General features: G+C 40.6%; 2 protein-coding genes across 9 annotated transcripts in view; both read left to right on the plus strand.

The window, feature by feature from the left end:
• Positions 1-1800, plus strand: part of TENT2 (terminal nucleotidyltransferase 2) — a 72593-nt gene extending 70793 nt beyond the window's left edge. For all 7 annotated transcript variants that reach the window (XM_045496727.1, XM_045496717.1, XM_045496694.1 and 4 more), the window contains one exon: positions 351-1800. In XM_045496727.1, the coding sequence (XP_045352683.1) occupies positions 351-425 (75 nt within the window). In that variant the 3' untranslated portion in view covers positions 426-1800. The remainder of the gene's footprint in view (positions 1-350) is intronic.
• A 2507-nt stretch (positions 1801-4307) lies between these two features.
• The window catches only part of CMYA5 (cardiomyopathy associated 5), an 89852-nt gene continuing 74053 nt past the window's right edge, over positions 4308-20106 (plus strand). Inside the window, exon 1 of one of the 2 annotated variants that reach the window (XR_006716736.1) lies at positions 4308-4675. Coding sequence is in view for 1 of the 2 variants with exons in the window: in XM_045496675.1 (XP_045352631.1) it covers positions 4527-4675 (149 nt within the window). In the remaining variant the exon portion in view is untranslated. The remainder of the gene's footprint in view (positions 4676-20106) is intronic. The other variant, XM_045496675.1, reaches the window with a different exon arrangement.

The raw sequence follows: 20106 nt of genomic DNA on the forward strand, positions 1-20106 counted from the left end.
GAAATTATTTAAATCTGTGAGTAAATGTTAATATTGTCATTTGTATCTTTTTGTACCACCTATGTGTCTGTCCCTTTCTTTATTAATAAATTGGAACCACACAGGTATAGGGTTTTTAAATAACCTTTTCTGACAGCAGAAAAAAGACATTTACTATATTAAAAACTTGGGAGATAAAAACACATACACACACACACACACACACACACACACACACACACACACACAAAATCACCCCAAATTTTACCTCCTAGAGAGAACCACTGTTAACATTCTAGTAACTCTCTTTTCAGTCTTTTGTTCCACTTATATTTTATGTTTTAAGAATTATTTTTTTCTTTTTCTCCCAGTCATGGCACAGATTGAAAAACAAAAGAGATTTGAACAGTATACTACCTTTAAGAGCTGCTATCCTGAAAAGATAACTGGCTTCTATATCTTAATAAATTCTTCTGAGAAATAAAGAACAATAGTAACACCATAATGCATTTTGTTTACCTCCATCATGGTTTCTTTTTAACTGTTCTTGTTTTCATGTTTTATTTTTAAGAGGACATACTTATATAAAGATTGCATATTTTATTATGACATTTCCTAATAAAACCCTTTGATTTAAAGATGTATTTTTGAAAATGTTTACATTGATTCGTAATATTATGGCATGGATTTTCAAGAGCTCAGATAAAATATTTTTGGGGGAATTATCTGAACAAATAAAAGGTTTTTGATATAACTTCAATTAATTATACCACATGCTAATACTGAAGGGATGTGTGGAATTTTGGAAAGGGACTGATTCACACATACTTAACATATAACGTACAGTATATAGTTTGTTGCCCGTCTGTTCTGGTAAAGTGAAGATTCAAGCCAGTTATTCGGTTACTTGAAACAAAATGAAATCTGTAATTTCACTGAAATCACTACAGAGGCATGAAATACTGGACAATTGCCTTAAGTCTTCACTTGACTCTCCGGGATAGACTGAGGCTTTGGGTGTGTCTATATTAGCATTTCATTAGTACCTCACATGCTTTTGATGTACTCTTGAGATTGCTTTAAATTTTTGTTGAAAACAGTACATTTTGCACTGTAGTAATATGAGCACCCTGTATTGTTTAGAGGTTAGTAAGTTGTTTTAAAGAATTAGTTCATTGTAGAGTTTTGAAAAGATGAAGTCCCCTGTGCTTTATGATAGTTCAGTGCAATGTGCACTTTTACTTTATTTCACGTTTTTCTGCTTTTATTTTCCCTGTAACATGAAGCAACAGAAACTGAAAGATCAAAGTTGAGATTATATCCTATTGACAGTATCAGAGTTTGTCTGTGTACAAGTGTAGGATTGTAATCTAAACTGGAATTTTTAGGCAGTAAGCCACTATAAAATGTTTTAGGTAAGACAAAATTATTATAAATAAAAGCTTAATGTTTGTAAAGATATCTTTTTTAGTATTTTTTTCCATATGAAGAAGTAGTGGTGGCTGCTAAAAAAAAACCTACAGTGTTTATTAAGATTGATTATGGTTTATGTAAATATTTGTAAATTGGTCAGTGCCTGTACATTTAAATATGAAGAGTAATCTTGAAAACAATTTTAACTTTTTCAGAAGGACTGTGTACAACTTCTTTGAGACCTGCTGTAGCACAGTTTGTACCTCTAATGTATTTGAGTTTTTTGCAGACCAATTCAAATGCTAAGACTTTTGCTTTTCTTTGACTTGTAAAGGTGCAGATTTTCATTTCTTCTTTAAGTTTAAATTTTTGTATGATGTCAAATGGAATAAAGTTTATATATGGAAATTGTTGATGTGTTGGTTTTTTCTGTGTGAGGCTTTACTTATGAGGTGAGGCTGTAGTTATCATCTAGAACTGAGCTGAATCTAATTTTTATGCTTGATAACTTAGGTTATACAGAAAATCTCAGAACGGAGATCATATTTTGTTAAGCCAGCTAAGCACATCAACACCTTATTTCTCTGACATTATTTAGAATAAAGCTTTCCACATAGGTGAATTTTTTAGATTACTGATGTTTTCACACTTTTGAAGCAATTAAGCTTTACAGATCAATTCTTTTTCTTGGAAACTTTCCTAAAATATACACTGTGCAACTCTTCTTTATTAGAATGTATTGAACGTAATATTTTGGTGATGACTGGGCATCATTAAAAACAGTAAAAAATAGTCCTCATGCTCTGTGGTAATACTGTATAGCTCTCAGGGATGGGGAAGTGTGTAGGGAGTTCTGCCTTTATAGTATTAGGACATTTCCTAAGAAAGCCCTAGCGTTTACCATGGTATGGACTCTTCCACTGCCACTGTTTTCTCAGCTCTCAGTGCCATACCCCGTCAACCCCATCTTACTGCTGCTACTTTTTAACTATCTTGCTACAACAAATGCATAAAGAAGTTAATAAACTTGTACCCATTTCTAAGTCAATAGACTGAAACCTAAAGTTATGTATCTTGTGATAGCCAAATATGTCAAATAAGTGGCTGTTAATATATGAGGAAATTTTTTAGACTTTTAAATTATTTTCAGTTTGACTTACTTGTGTGGTGAATAATACATTCTTTTATTTTCTGTTTGTATTGATCTGGCCATTTCTATATGTTTGCATGTATCATTAAGAAAATAGTGTTAGGAAGTTAAAAATGTGCAGTCTGTACTGCAGCCAAGTTTTGGGTTGGTTTGAACTGGAATCTTTGCAAATAAATCTTGTTGGCTTTAGTTAGTGTTCCCAAGAAATGTTGAGTGAAATGCAAGGAATATACAGTGGCTTTCTATACTTTTGATTAGTGTTTAACAGATTCCCACAACTGTGATTGAATGCTTTTTGTCCTCGGTGAGCAGTCATTTGGGATTACTAGTTGGAAAAGCCTGGCTCATGTTAGGATAATTATTGCTGATGTTAAACCTGGTTTAGTGAACCCTGGAAGACTGGACTCTTGTTTCTTCCCTTCTCACACATACCAGCTGATAATTCTGAACTATCTGCAGTTCTTTGCTCACAGACTTAATGTACACCTATAATCTAGTGTAACTGGTGAATACAACCTAACTTATGTTCATCATCTTTAACAACTCTGTGAACAGAATTTGTGGTAATTAAAAATAAATGTCTATTTTAGTCATAAAATCATCCTCATGAAAAGAAGAATATGTATTATAAAGATCTCTCTACCTGTTCTATGTACTGAGCAGGTCTGGTCCTGTTCTCTTCAGGGGATATTCATTAAGCATCTACTATGTGCTAAGTACTTTGCTTCCTTCTGGGCCCGTAAGAGATGGGGATGGTGGGGAAAAAAATGAGTAACAAATTTACGAAATGTACAGAGGGAAACAGACACATGATTTGAATATAGGATTGAATTTAACCTGAGCATTTCAGAGAAAGGTAGTGATCTTGAATGGTGAGTCACCAGGTATATAAAGGTGGGAAGAACCTTTCAGGCAGAAGGAACTGTGTAAATAAGGGTACAGTGGTGTGGCTTAATAAATGTCGAGAATCGTGACTTCTAAAGAAGAAACCAGACAGATGTGGGCTGTTGTTATCCAGCATTCATCTTCTCGAGGAGCTTGAGCTTTCGTCCTTGAGCACAGGGACACCATTGAGTTTTAAGCATGGGCATGACATGATCCAGCCAAAGGTCTAGGGCGTTTGGGTTGAGTTTCAGACAAAACTTAGACGTTGACCAAAGTGGGGAAAATTATTTCTCTTCAAAGTTATTAGGAGAGACAATGTCCCGACTGAACAGGCTAGGGGCCACGGGGTAAGAGAATACACAATTCATATGCAAACATAAAAGGAGCCAATACTGAAAGAACAACGGTTCAAAACTGGGCTTATGAAAAGGGCAGACTTAGCTGTTTCCCCCTGGATCACTTACACTGGGCAGGAGACCTTGAGCAAGCCAGCTTCCCAAGCTCGTCTGAGCCTCAGGTTTCTGATCTAGAAAACCAGCATTGCAGTTAAACGTACCACCGCAGAATCGTGAGGGGATAATGAAAGCTAGACCCTTCGCAGTGTGCCTGAACTAGCAACGGCTCTGCTCAAGAAGGAGTAGTTATTTGGTTGGGATGAAAGGTTTACCAAGAAGTTCTGTGCCAAACACACGGCCTACCAAACCCACACTGGGGGAAAGAGAGGCGGGGCTGGGTGCCTTTTCTCCTTTCAGCAACCCGGTGCAGCTGAAGCCTGTCCCCCTCGGAGTGATGATCGCTGCTGGCCCTAAGGGCCGCCTGGGATCCGCCTAAACGGGTGGGGAGGGCTGGGGGCGGGGGGAAGTTGGCAGACGCGGGGGAAGAGGAGAAGCTGAGCCCGGGCCCCAGGAGCTCGATGGCGAAACTTTGACGCCTTCTATTTAAAGTCGCGGGGCCAGCCCGCCCCCCGGGCCGGGAACCCGAGCCGCGCGCCGGGGCAGGGCCGGGACGGGCCGGGGCCAGAGGCGCAGTCAGAGGGAGAACACCAGGCGCGCGCGGGCGGCTCCGGCTCCAGCTCCGGCTCCGGCCCGGCAGAGGCACGATGGCGAGCAGCGACAGCAACCACGCCGCGGAGAGCCCCTTCGGCTCCGACGGGGACGAGGAGGCGACCCGAAGGCCGGAGAGCGACGAGGAAGAGGAGGACGAGGAGGACGAGACGGCCGCCGAGTCGGAGGAGGAGCCGGACGCCAGGTAGCGTGCGCCCCTCTCCCGAGGCCGCAGCCCGTGCGCGGGCCCGGCCGAGGGCCTGGAGGTGCGGCCGCGAGGGCAGGTGCTTCGCAGGCCGACTCCGCACGCTTCCCTTTTCTTTCTCTGCGCTAGAGTTCGTTTCCTCCGAGCTCAGCACTTTGTCTCAGGGCGTGCTGCCGTGGTAAGGAACTTGAAGGTGAAGGTGCTTGCTGTCAGCTGGAGTGACAGGCCCGCCTGCAGCGGCAAAGTTCACGACCGCCCCCCTTCCCTCCTTCACTCCCCCCTCCCTCCCAGCAACTTGTGACTTGCTGCTCTTGTTTATTCCCGGGGATTTACTTAGGGTCCTGCCTGACCACAGAATGTGCTGAAACGCTCATGTTTGGCCCAAGGCTTAGGAATAATCGTGAAAGCCCGAGCTAGAAGAGAAGGGGGTACGGAGTGGGGGTGGAGGAGGAGAAGGCTGCTCTGGAACCTTCAGATAACCGGAGGTCTCTTGGAAGCCAGCCCTGGACCAGATCGCTATGAGAGGGCTTTAATTTGGTACAAAGGCTTACAAATTCTTTGGACGAAAGAAGCCTGACTTTCAATAACCCCTCTTCTTAAAATCGTGCTTTCCCCCCACTCTGGTTCCAAATATCGTTTCAATGAATGTGATTGCAATTAGGTAATATTGTATAAAAATATGGGTCTCCTTCTACTTCCATCTCCCTCCCTCTCTTCATGTACGTCCTAAAATGAGAACAGTAGAAATCACCAGGGAGAGAGTTGTGTTTTGTTTGCTTGTTTTGGTTTTTTGTTTTGTCAGTCAGTCACGTCCTTTCCGAAATCTATTAATATCAGTAGAAAGGCTCTGTAGGTGACAGATCGATGTGCAACATTTCAGAATGCCCCTCTCAAAGTTAAAAGTTCTGTCCAACCAAAGCCCGCAGAGCTGAAGTTGAAGTAGCCCACAGAGTAGCACTGATTAAGCTGAATGGTCAGTCAGATAAGAAGACTGGAATGTAGGTTACATACTGACCAAGCAATTGCCGAGTGGGAAGCAGGCACAGTCCCTGCCCTCAAGGACTTTATGGAAGAAATTAGGGAGCAATATGGGGAATATGAGTCTATGTGCTAAAGAAATGAGAGGGGCAGGGGGGACAGACCGTGCATACTGTGGAAGCTCAGAGGAGAGTATGTAGATGTGTGACTGCCTTGAGAGGAAGTGGGCATGACCTGGGCCTTAGAGAGTAAGCAAAAGATGCAGAAAGGAGAGGCAGAAGAGAAGGCACCTGCGGGAAATGGAGGAGGGAGTAGGCACCCGTGATTCCCGGGCAGTACTGAGAAGGGAAATCTGTCAATCTCAGCCTTTAGAACCTTTTCCCCTAAGTGGCACTGGGGATCCTTATATCTTAGCCCAACCAGAATTTACCACCTAGAGAATTTGAAAACTCCAATGTGAGCAGCTGACAATGATTCCAAACACCACGCTGGGATTCCTTTGCCTTTTTCGGGTAAAGATAGGATTTTTGGGTAAAGATAGGATTTATCTGCAATAAGTTTCAGCCTGCTCTGACTGCAGGTGGTCAGGTGGACACCAAGGCCAGCGTCGGAATTAGTAGAGTGAGGGAAACAGGAGGAAATGGGCAGGTGACTGGGCGCTGAGGCTTTGTAAACCATCACACTTTTACATTTTGGATTTGATAGCGTGAGTAACAAGAAATCAGTAATTCTGAGCAAGATTTAGCTAAGATTGGAAACACATTGGAGTTAGGGGAAGGTTACTGACAGCAGATTGGCAGATTAGAAAGTTGGTTTTCAGGAGGGCTCCTATCAGAGAGACAGTAGCAAAGAGAAAGAAAGGTGTGTAGAGACTGAACCATGGTGAGGGCCAAGGGAAAGGAGATGGCAGGGAGGCTAAAGGTAGAGAAGTGTCAGTGGGCAGGACTTCCTGGGGGAACTGAGAGTCCTGGACTTTTTACTATCTTGAAGTATTGTTAGAAATCAAACCATTTTGTTGTGTGTACGTTTACAAATATGGCCTAAAGTTCTTTTTCTTCTGAGGCTAGAGGTGAGGACTTGGAATATTCTGTAAAGGATGGGAGGTAGGAATGATGTCTCATGGTTCTTCACCACTTCCTCTTGCCTCTTCTGCCAAAGATTTACAATTATGAGAGGGTCCACTCGCTCTGTGCCATGCTTAGTGCTAAGTGTTTACGTATATTTTCTCATTTTAAACCCTCCCAGCAACGCGATGACTGTCCTTTTATAGATGAGGAAACTGAGGCTTTGTATAATTTCCTGAGGGTATAAGGCAAGTCATTATAAGAACCAGGAGGTGAGCCTGGGTGTTTCCTCCAAGCCACTGCTGGACTTTCACCACCTGCCTTCCTTTGCAGGACAGACCTTTATGTAGGTGAGACTGGAATGGCTCCAACTAGCTTCTGCCTTGAAAAATTCATAGAGCAAAAGGAAAGTCCTCATCTTTTTGCATAATAGTGGAAATTTTCCCCCTTCGTGAATGGAAAAGTTGTTTGCATTTTCTTGGAGGTCAGAACCTTTCTCAGAAGTTAGATTACAAACTGATTTTTTTTTTAATTAAGAGGCACATAATAGTAAATAAATGGAAATAGCCTAATAGTAACAGAATGACTATTACATCTACTTTATGTGTTATTATTAAGCCATTATTAAAATGCTATTTATTATAGGTTTCTTAAAATATGGAAAGTGTATATATTGAATAGGAAAAAAATGTTCACTGTAAAATTTAGAATGATCTCACTGTAAAATAAAATATGTATTGGGAATAGGCCTAAAAGGTTAGTAAAGTTTCCTAAAAAGTTAATAAAGGTTACCATAATAAACATAATAAAAGGTTAATAAAGAACATTTCAGGAATGGTATATGGAGTTTTCTGTATAGCCACCTTTCTGAATCAAGGGAAAAAAATCCCTTTTAATTATAAAAATGCTTTTCTAGTGCAGACAAGCTCACCATTACATATACCAATGCTTATATCGGATCAGAGAACTACCCTCCTGATGTATCATTTAGTGATATGAATATGATATATGGCATGAAAAAGCCTGAGTGTGAATTCTGTTAGCCATTCTATCATGAGCAGATTCCCTGTTTTGTCTTAGCCTCAGTTGTCTCATCTGTAAAATGGTAGTAATAGTTCCTAATGTATAAGGAGTGTCTAATGTATAAGGTTGTCATAAACTATGTGAATGTAAGAGTACTTGCCTTTAGTAGGTTCCCAATAAATTTTAGTTTATTATCTCCTTTCAGATGAATCATCATTGGCCATCAGATGAGTCACTATTGGCCGCAAAGCTATTTCTTCTGCCCACCTTCATCAGTGAGGGGAGCATAATGGTCTCAGTTTTCAATGAGTAATGATCCTGTTCCACTTTGACATTTTCCTGTATTCATTCACTAAACATTCATGGAATGCCTACTGATTGCCATGGACCATGCAAGGTGCTAGAGATACAAAAATTACTAAGAATCCATTACTGTCCCATGGTATTCATATTCTACTTGAAGAAACAGAAAAACACAATTATGTCACTAACTTTATAAGTGATTTAAGGGGGAAAAAAGGTCCTTATGAAGTACCTCAAAGTAGGGAGAAAGTCCTGGAATCCATCCTGCCTGGAAGGATTGGAGAAGGCTTCATAAGGGGCTTTGGAGCAGGGTATTCAATGCTAAAAGTGCCTAGAAAGCTAATAATTTGTGGATATCAAAAAAATATTTTTGTGTTGCTAAAACTTCATACCAAAGTTATATGTGAAAAGCATCTCTATAAAACCTACAGGATTTCAGAGCTGGGAGAAGCTTTAGAAATTTCTGTTCCCAGAGAATCCTTTTGCAGATTCAGAAACTGAGTGTCAGGAACATTTGTTCAAAGTCACACAGCTTTTTAGTGGTAGAGTTGGGACTTAATCAAGGTGTCTGAGCTCCAATCTAATGTTCATTAGTTTATTCTTTCAACAAATGTTTACTGATTGATTGATTGATTGATTGATTGATTATTATGTGCCGGACACTTTCTAGGCACAAAGGATATAGCAGCGGACAAAATGAACGAAATTCCTGTCTTCCTGAGAGTGACTTTCCAGTCTGGGGAGACAAATAAACAAATATGAAATATGTCAGGTGGCAACAAGTGGTATGAGAACATGTGTAGCAGGATAAGGGTTTCGCTGCTTTGGAGAAGGTGGTGAGGAAGGCTTTCCTGATAAGGTGACATTTGAGCAGAGACTGAAGGAATGAGGGTTCTAGGCAAAGGGAAGAGCTGGTGTCAGGGCTCTGAGGCAGGAATATGTGTGGCTGATTTGAGGACACAAGGAGGTTGGGTTGCTAGAGCAGAGTAAGTCATGAGAGTGGAGAGGTGGAAGGGGAGTCTGAGAGGTAGTTGGGTTGCAGATCAGGTAGCATTTTGCAGGCCATAGTAAGGACTTCACATTTTATTCTGAGTGAAAAAGGAAGCTGGATTCAGTCTGCCAAATCACTCAAGGTTTAAAACAAACAAACAAACAAACAAACAAGAAAAACATGGTGGTTGCGGTATTCCATTAAATAGTAAGGGCCCATACATTCATATACTCATTGATATTTATTGGACATCGACTATATGCCAAACACTGTGCTAAATGTTTCAAATTCATGGTGTCCTGTATGGTGGGAAATATGTAAATGTGCATTCATTATTTCTGCATTTTTCTGACTGCAGAGCAGTGAAGCTGGACTCTTTTAGTCTTTCTGACAGATCACTTAGAAATTTTTCAGTATTTTTGCTTTGGATCATTTTCTGTTGTTCGGTTTTAATTTCTCTGTTTAAGCACAAAGGATTTTTGCCACAGCAGTACCCAAAACCTAAAAATCTTCTTGAATTGCAATTTTGCCAGTGTCTGTATAAAAACAGGTCTGTGTAAGCTGATAGAATTAAAATTATTAGTGACATTTACATTTAAGTAATCATTGTAAGAAACAAAACTTTTGGAAGGTGAAGGGAGTTTGTAAGTGGTTTTTGTTATCAGTACGGAGCACTCTGTTTCCATGTATCTATTTATATGATGGCTCCCACTGCTGTGCTTACCCAGGTGTTTTGACAAGTGTGTCATTTGAGCCAGCCCTCTTTTGAGGTCAGTGGAAAGAGCTGCGAGGGGAGGGGTGACTGCTCAGGATGCCAGAGACGGAGGGAGGAGAGAGGATAAAACAGGCGCTTGGAGCCAGAAACTGAAGAGCTATTTAAGTGTTGGCTGCATGAGCATTACATGCCCTTGGTTAGACTTTGACTCAATATAAGGAATACAGCAAGAGTTGTTGTTGTTGTTGTTTTTTAAACAGCAAACCTACTAACGTGTATGACATATTGACTGTAGAATTTTACAAAAACAAAAGAAATGTATCCATTTCCTGGATATTCTGAACCTGGGCTTAGTGAAAACCTTGACTCAGTGCAGACAATATAGCCAAATTCCCCTTCCAACCAAGAAAACTTAGAGAATCAGGTATAAGAGACGGGATGTGGTCTGTACCTGAAATAGTAATCTTTGGCTTAGTCCAGCATTCTCAGGTAGACATATAATGTGAGCCACATATGTAATTTAAAATTTTCTAAGAGCCACCTTAAAGTCAAAAGGAACAGGTGAAATTAATTTTAATTTATTTTATTCAACCCAATATACAAGTTATTATCATTTCAACATGTCATCAATATAACATTTGGTATATTTTACATGTTTTTATGATAAGCCTTTAGATTTGATGTGTATTTTACTTTCACAATGCGTCTCAATTGTTCCCCCCCCAGCTACATTTCAAGTACTCAGTAACCACATGTGGTTAGTAGCTGCTGTGTTAGTGCAGGCCTGATAATACCTGGACATCCATTAGCTTCCCTGGAATCCACAGAACTGCCACTAAAGTTGCATATGTGTATACAACCTTAGACACTAGGAACATAAAGGTGATTGCACGACACAGTTCTTTCTCTCAAGGAGCTCACAGTCTGGCACAGGGAAGCGGTTAGCTCCACCATAATGTCATAATGTCATAAGCACTACACTAAGGATATTAACAAAGGAATAGAGAAAAGACATATATTCTTCTTAAAATGAGACTTAAAAGGTTTTGCAGAGGTAACGCCACAGCTGGGCAAAAAGATATTTCAAGTACAATATGCAGTTAGATATTGCCTTAGACCCTAGTTCCAGCTCTCGTGCTGCTAATTGCTCCTCTGCCTAAGCTTTCTTTTTCTCACCCACCCAGAAGCACTCAGCATTTCCAAGACTGAGGATATTTGTTCAATGAATGAGTGAGTGGCATGAATAACTGAATGAATGAATAAGCAAGTGAATGTCAAGTCATCAGACTCCCATGAGAAGCAAATTTAGTTGGGATGTTGAACCTGTTAGGTTAGGTAGAATTGTGGTACCAATCATTTACCAGGAACTGACAATATCCAGTGACTCTGGAAACACAGTAGCTTGGAGGGGACAGTGATAAGTACGGAGGGATTGTTCAATTAGGATGTCTGCAGTCATCATTCCCACCTTCTGTGACTTGTTGGAAAGCCTCCCCTAGGCTGACCCTCCAGCCAGATCATAGATGGGAGGATAAGAATAGGCTTTGCTTTTTGCCCAGAGAAAAGTCCTCTATTAAGGCAACTGGAGTGTATTCAGTTCCAAAATTCCACATCCTAATCTGATAAAGTCCAAGATATGTGGGAAGATTAAATGATGCTACTGTTGTCTTCCAAATTGAACAGCTCAGAGCCTTCTCATTGAGCCATTACTATGTTTTCTTACTTTGCATATGCTTCTCTTTAAAAATAAATTCACATGCTAAACACATTTACATTCACCACAAATTTCCTCTTAACGGCTGAATTCACTAGGGCACTTAAAATTGTTGATTTGTAAATAAGATTAATTTCCTCCTGTTATGACTTTGTTAAATTAGCATTCGTTAAGTGGCGCCATAGGGTGCCAGATGGTGAGCCATAGTTTGACAAAAGACCACAAAAGAAATTGCAGTAGGGATCTTTATTACTGACAAGCCCTGGAGGAAGTTCATAGCCACAGGGCAGGTGAAGGCAGAGTGAAGCAGAGAGAAAGTCAAGACCCAGGACACATGCTTTATTAGGATGAGTGGAGGGCTCTGGGTTTCCTGGGCTATGACTAGATCAGTCAATTTGAACTAAAATTAGTGGGGTTTTGGTAAGTTCCACTGCGGTCTTATCTAGGGGAGGCACTGAAGGTGGAGGAGACTGTTGATCACAAGAACTGTCGGGGAAGTCATAGCAGGAACTTCCAATGGCACGTGACTCTTCAGACTGTTACCTAAGATATGTGCTTGCCTGAGGGAGGCTGGTCAGCTTAAGGCTCCCGCAGGGCAGCCACTTGACCAAACAAAATGGATGCCGAGGCCCCAATACCATGGAGTAGCTTAGCTAAGCTCATGACACCTTCACTTTCAGGAATGTCCGTACTATAAGAAAAGAGGCTCATTCATTCAACAGAAAATTATTGAGGACCTACTTAGAATGAGTGAACAAAACACAATTCCTTATCTTTAGAGTTTAGTCTCTGGAGAGGGCAGCCAGTAAACAAGCAATCTCACCTGTAATTAGTTGAATCGAATGCTTTAGTGAAATGAATTGGGTCTGGGGAGCTGCGGCTGCTAGCTGGGGTTCTGCTAGTACGCCAGCCCATCAAGTCTCAGAGTCTTTGTGTCAGTCTCTGGATCCACCTTGCTAGCCCTTCTCTTTCTGCCTACAGAAAAAGATTTCAGTGTCCTGTGGCCCAAGGCTGGCAGGAAAGCCTGGCTGCTGATGGCACTTAACCTTGATGGGGCCTTAGCTTCATTTGCCTGACTTATGTTTCTGATGAGTGAACAGAGACCCAGAGAAGGGAAGCGAAACCAGTGTTGACTCAAGGAACAGTTGGTCTATCCCTTGCACTGTCACGTGTTATTTTGAGTTATTTTCTCAATAACTCTGTGATATAGGCATTGTTTTCATCTCCGTTTATGAAAGAGAAAATGGAGGCTTAGCAATACTGAGTAATTTATCTAATGTCAGACAGCTCGTAAGTGTGCTAGGGTTCTAACCCTAGCCTAATGGTTCTCATGAGTTCAGTGCTCACCTCAAGATGTATGTCTGTATACACAGTGGACACATATCTGGTCTTTATTAGCTAATTTCTTTTTTATTTGAGTATAAATTAGTTTTTTAAAAATAACTATTTTAATTTACCTCTACCTTTAAAAGCAAAGCATAAAAGACCCAGAAAATCTGCATAATAGCTAATCCTGACCAGCCCCTTAGCATATTAAGTTTCCTAGTGATAGGGGAAGTAGATCTTATGTTTAAAAATAGACATTAGGCAATCTAGTGTGATTGAATTTTCATAAGGTCAAACATAGCAACACCAAAATAACTTCTCTACATGCTCTATGGGATCATATGATAAATGTTTAATAGATAATTACTGTAATACCTTTGTTTAAAAGAATTTGTATTGGAGGGGCACCTGGGTGGCTCCGTCAGTTAAGTGTCTGACTTGGGCTCAGGTCATGATCTCTCGGTTTGTGAATTCGAGTCCCGCACCGGGCTCTGTGCTGACAGCTCAGAGCCTGATGCCTGCTTCAGATTCTGTGTCTCCCTCTCTCTCTGCCCCTCCCCTGCTCACGCTCTCTCTCTGTCTTTCAATAATAAATAAACGTTAAAAAAATAATTTAAAAAATCATTTAATAAAAAAAAAAATCATCTTGTTCCTGGGTGCCAAGGCAAGGGCATGGAACATGAGAGGTGACAAGTGGTCTTTGAATTTGGCAAAAATGCAGGTCAACAGAGATAGATTAAGGACAGAAATACTACCACCTGTGAGAAGTTTAAAAGATGAACCTTTCCGCATCTGTTTTAGATTGGATTCCCTTTTGAACAAATCCCTTCAAATACAGGACCTTACAACACTTTCCTGGGAGAAGAGGGCACCAGAAAGGGGAAGGTGGGTTCTTAGGAGTAAGAGGGCACCAAAGGCCCACCAAAGTGACAATTATGCTTCCTCGGTCCTGCTCAGAGGAGTGAGTTAAGGAGATTACCCAGGACACTGCAGAAAACCACTTTCTCCAAGACCTTGGCCTCAGATCACTCATTACTCAGGGAGGGAGGGATATTCTTCTGACTCCCTGACTCCAAGAATCCAGGATACAAAAAGAGGGGTGGGAAGGCAACATACACAAAGTTGGCAGTGCTGATATATGAACCAAAATCACCTGATAATAAAATGTATAGTTAAATTGACTGATAGGATTCCTACTCCGTTTACATACTTTGGAAGAAAATCCCCAGATACTGACCTAGTTGGCAGGAGATGCAGGGTAACACAGCCTCTGTGGCTGCAGGACCAAGGCAGAGAGGTGTTTGCCTGCACCAAAAACTGGGGCTTTACGATCTGAATAACTTAGGAGAATCAATGGCCTACTTAATCTTAGAAGAAAATGGCAAGAAGTGGCAACCATTTCTTAGAGTTTTCTTTCCATTTCTCTCTGCTCCAGTTCTTACCTGCTGCTCAAACTGCCAGAGTTTCCACCTGTCAATCCCACAAGTTCCCTTGGACTGAGTTTGCATAGCTTAAGAGTTAAGAATCACAAATTCAGAAACCCAGGCTTTAGTAACAACATTCACTCTGAACAGCTTTCCATTTGCCAGGAAATTCTCATGTAAGTGATTTTCTCCAGGTAAGGGGAACTGCCTTGGGTTCCAGAGTCAGGGTCAGTCAGGTTTGGAGTTGCATAGCAAGCTGTGACCAATTGAAGCAGAAAGTGACCCTATTCGCTGGACATTGGTAGTTGAGAAAATCAGAAAAGAGAGTTCAGATGGCCAGGAACAACCCTTAAAACCATGCTTCAAAACTGGTCTGAACTATGCAACTCAATTATAAAAAGACAAATAGCTTAATTTTAAAATGGGCAAAGGATCTGAATAGACACTTCTCCAAAGAAGATATTCAAATGTCCAATGAGCCCATGAAAAAAGTGTTCAATATCATTAGCCATCAGGGAAGTGCAAATGAAAACCACAAGATACCACTTCATACCTACTAAAGTAACTCTAACCAAAAAGACAGTAACAAGTGTTGGTGAAGATATGGGAAAATCAGAATCCTCATACACTGCTGGTGGGAGCGTAAAATGATACAACTGCTTTGGAAGACAATCTGGTAGTTCCTCTAACTCTGTTAAACATAGAGTTACCATATGACCCAGCAATTCCACTCCTAGGTATATACCCAAGAGAAAGGAACAGATACATCCACGTACAAACTTGTTGACAAGTGTTCATAGCAGCTCTATTCATAAGAGCCAAAAAGTGGAAATGACTGAAATGTCCATCCACAATGAATGGATAAAGAAAGTATGATATATTCATACATGGGATATTATTTGGCCATAAAAAGGAATGAAGTATTGATTTGTGTTACAAGATGGATGAACCTTGAAAACAGTATGCTTAGGGAAAGAAGACAGACATAAAGGACCACATATTGTATACTTCCACGTTTATGAAATGTCAAGAAGAGACAAATCTGTGGAGATGGAAAGGATATTAATGGTTGCCTAGAGCTGGGAGAGAGATGGGGAAAAGATTGGGGGATGATGCTTAAGAGTGTGGGATATATTTTTGGGCTGATGAGAATGTTCTAAAATCGATTGTGGCGAGGTTTGCACAACTCTATGAATATACTAAAAGCCAATGAATTGTACGCTTTAGGTGGGTGACTTGTATATGAATTATATCTCAATAAATTGGTTTGTTTTTTTAAAGTTCTTGGGTAAGGAAATGGTTGCCATTATTACTGGGCACTAGATGTCACAATTTGTAGTGTTGCCACTTTCATACCAGTAACTCAGGATTGCAACAACTGCTACCCCCAGAGAAAATGACGATCTCTACCATTTATTTCATTCATCAGTGGCTCTCAAGTCGGTCTGGAATGGGTGTGAAGATCATCATGGGGAGAATATCCGGCATTGTCACCTTTAGGACCCACAAGGTGAATTCACCAAATGGGAAGAGAGGTCAGGTGCTAGACAGTCAAAAGGAAGTCAGATGCCTACTGGAACAGCATGAGACACTGGACTAAGATTTCTTCAGGTTTTGTTACCTGATCCTCAGAATGTTGAATACATGATGTGTGAGATTTTACTTTTTCTATGGATGGACAATGCTTTATTTAAACAGTGAAACAGATCAAATAGTTAATATAATAGGAATAATAATAAATAATTAATAAATAATAATAATAGGAATTTATTTGGAAATACAACACAGAGCAATGACCGAGTACAACCATATGAGGTTGAAGTACCCTTTCCCATTAAATATCAGTTGACTCTGACTATCACTGTTTATTCTAGCTTTGACTTTGCATTTTATGATAGTAACAAGTCTTTAATTTAGGCCTCACTGTAACCTGTCTTGCACATCTTGGTATCTCTGCTTTGGGGTTTCAAAGCTCTATTGAAATCTCTCTGTTGCCATTAATTATCTGTTTGTCATTATTAGAAAGTTAATTGCCTTTTAATTCTTTTAGTCTATACACCTAGGTCAGTCCTCCTTTGGGGAATTATGCTTCAACTCACAAGGTGGGCTACTATGACCCTGACCAAGGGGAGAAATGAGACTCAGATTCTCTTTTCTGGTTACTTGGAAATGGAGACACTGATTCTACTTAGCTAGTTTTAGAAACAAAAGGTTGGGGTTCAGGTCTCAACTTTTTGGAGATCTATTCCACTTTATTTTGATCTTTTTAATAATATCTTGGCTTTTATGTCTTTAAAAAATTGGTAGCTAATTTTCCTATTAGTCAAAAAAATTCTAAATTTATTTCTATAAATTGTCCAAGAAGAAATTAGCTAAAATTGCTGAGCATAACTTGGGGTCTGAGTTGGTATCCAGAAAAAAAATGCGATTTAGAACTAAGTAAAGCCTATCCGTCAAGGTAGGGAGCCCAGAGTATAGAAGATGGGTGGGGAGGAGATCCCATATAGATGGGAAGGGTAGAACTCTGAGTGTAGGATCACCCAAGTGGGTTTCTAAAACCTTGGAACAGTCCACTCAAAATAGAGCCCAAACAGGGAATGTTTCAGTCTCAGAATTCTGCAAGCACACCTATTGTCTACCTAGGTGTAAGAGGGTGAAAGCCCTCTGAATCTATCCTGTCACTCTGAATCTTCCTGTCACTCAGGAAGGCCTCCATCCTTCATCAAGGCAGGTCATGCCATCTGCCAGAGGTGAGATTGTATTGCTTTCCCCGCCCTTTCCCTGTGTTCCCTGGAATATAGAGGTGTTGAAAGAGGGAGAAGCAATAAAACACCTTTTCAGAAAGCCAGGATCCTCTGCTTTTGTTTTTGGTTTATGTCTTAATCTCCTTGGGAAATAACTGTTAGGAAACATAAGAACTCCAAGACAATCGTGTAGACTCTGGGATTGAAGGTACCATTTGGTAGCAACCATGTTGGGCCATGTGCAAGAGAAACTGAGGAAGCCATGCTAAAGGAGAGAGAGACAGAGGGACAAGATTCATGATGGATTTCCTCTTTCCTCTTCCCTGTGAGGCCTGGATACATCTGCCCTTGGATTCCATGAGAAATCTCTGTTTCCTTCAGATAAGTCCTATTTAAGTGCTTTTTCAAAGCTAGCTTGAGAGAATTTGTTCCTTGCACAAGAGTGTTTTAATCTCTTCTTAACATTTCTAGCAGCTATTTTTTTTCTCTTGCAGACCTTGGCTCCATATGTGCCCTTCCTCAGAGCTAGCCAAAAGAACCCCTTAAGGTGGAGTCATGCCCCACTTTTCCAGAAATGCTTATTTCCCCCAATCAGGAATCTTTTGGACATCAATGGCTACAGTATTGAAACCCATTTGACCATGAAGTCCATTCAACCTTCATCAGTACAACTTACTCCAGCAAAATTTTAAAAGCCTGCTTCAGACCTGGAGAAACTCATCCTTCCCATTCACATGCCTCCCTATTGCAAATATGTTAACTCTGTTGAACACAGGGTTATGGACCTAACACCAACTCTAGCACATACCATCCAGGCGCTGGTAGCAAAACATTCATGATCAATCTCGGATTGACCTCAAGAGTCAGAGTCCCAGACTGTCTTTGAGTCTCTCCTGGAGAGTTGTTAAAGCCTTAGCAGAAGTTCTCCAGTATATACTGGTGAGAGCTGCATGACCTCTTTGAGTCTCACACTCTGAAAGTTGTGGGTATGGGGAGGAGTAAGTGAAAATATGAATGCACCAGGATATCACATGCTCCTAGAACAGAGTAGAGTGTGAAGGGGTATCCATTCTTCCCCCTGTCTCCCTTCAGTATGATCTGTCAGGACCTCTTGACTCGAGCAGTTTTATGGGACCTTGCTGCCGTCTAGCAATGCTGCTCTCCAGTGCCCACTCCTCACCTACACCTTAATTGGGTGCACTCCCAGTTGTACAAATAACTCTCCTTGATTGGTGCTTTGTTTTTTGACTTAAAACTGACAGTGAACTTCAGTCTGGACTACACCTATCTCATTAGTGTCTTTCTCTCATTTCCTCAGGGGGTCAGAAAATGTCAAAAGCTTTCTTGTTAGAAAAGTATTTGAATACATCTCAGGGTTTCATTAAAATATACTAGTCCTAAAGATCCCTGCAATAATTGTGAGCTCCAAGTCAGAATAGAGCCAGGGATGATGTCCCTGCAGCCACTGGGATGTACACTTGGAATAGCTCTGTCAGCAGTTTGGTGAATGGCTTTTCTCTGAATTTAGGTTTCAACACGATCATGGCATTCTAAAAAGGATTTCATTCTTCATTTCTGTTTTGTTTAGGGTCTGTGTATAATTTTTCTTTGGAACACATAGCACACACTCGTAGATGTTGACTGAGAGCATAAGTAACGATTGAGCAATGCAGGGAACAATAACCAGAAAACTCATCAATTTTGCTTCGTTACACTTTACAGAGATAATCATTGTTAGAGAGATGCCTTCTCTCTTTACTATTTATAGTGTTATGAATCAATCAAAGTGGATTTGTTGATCCTTAAGGTCTGGGCTTTACAAGGTTAATTCAACATCAGAAAGGAAAAGGCAGAGAACGAACATATGGAACACTTGTTAATTGCTAAGTATTGTACAAGGCATTTTACACATAGTGCAATGCAGCTGCCTTAGGAAATACATTATTAATTTCCATGTTAACTGATGATGACCTTCAAGCTTAGGAAAGGTAGAAGAAGTAATTTGCCCAAGCTCACACAGCTAGTAAGTAATGAAGCCAGGATTTAAACGCAGATCTCTCTGGGGTAAAAAATGTTATTTCTACCATTACCCCATCTGTCTGTATCACATTGACTCATCGCTGTGGTATATACTAAGGTAATGAGACTTAGTTTGTGTTTGAAGAACCTTAATGTCAAATAGAAGATGCATAGTAAATACTAATTGTAATAATGCTAAATAGCAGTAAGTAAACACTGTGGTCGAATTATCAGAGAAGTACTCTGTGAGCAGAGAATTCCAATAAATCTCAAGTACTGTATTTCATCTGAGAGAGTGAGCTCACTAACAACCAGCTCAGTCACATTTTGATTTTCTAAAAACAACTCTCAAGACAGGGCTCACATGGTACACTGTGTTGATAAGTGTGGGTAAGGACAGAAGGCTCTTGTACAGGCTGCTGATAGGAACACAGCAGGTATAAACCTTTCTGGAGGGAAAATTGGCAATATGTATAAAAATCCTGAAAAACTAAGTTTGACCCTCAAATTCTACTTCCTAAGGTGTTATTCTAAGAAAACAAGTGTGCAGAAAGAGATATATTTGAGGATGTTGTCATAGCATTTTAAAAAATTTTAAAGTTGTTTATTTTGAGAGAGACAGAGCATGAGCTGGGGAGAGGCAGAGAGAGAGGGAGAGAGAGAATCCCAAGCAGACTCTGTGCTATCAGCCCAGAGCCCAATGTGGGGCTTGAACCCATGAACTGTTAGATCATGACCTGAGCCAAAACCAAGAGTGGATGCTTAACTGACTGAGCCACGCAGGCACCCCAACATTTTATTTTTATAATTTTTTTTAATGTTTATTTATTATCGAGAGACAGAGAGAGACAGAGAATGGGCATTGGAGGGGCAGAGAGAGGAGGAGACACAGAATCCGAAGCAGACTCAGACTCTGAGCTGTCGGCACAGAGCCCAATGTGGGGCTCAAACTTACAAACCGCAAGATCATGACCTGAGCCGAAGTCAGACGCTTAACTGACTGAGCCACCCAGGTGCCCATCATTTTTTTTTTTTATAATAGCAAAAACTTAGAAATAGTCTGTTTGACAATAGGGTATGGGGTAAAGTGTTATATCCTGTGATAGAATGCCATGTTAACCATTAAAGCT

Source organism: Leopardus geoffroyi, chromosome A1 (assembly GCF_018350155.1).
Source record: "Leopardus geoffroyi isolate Oge1 chromosome A1, O.geoffroyi_Oge1_pat1.0, whole genome shotgun sequence".
NCBI lineage: Eukaryota > Metazoa > Chordata > Mammalia > Carnivora > Felidae > Leopardus > Leopardus geoffroyi.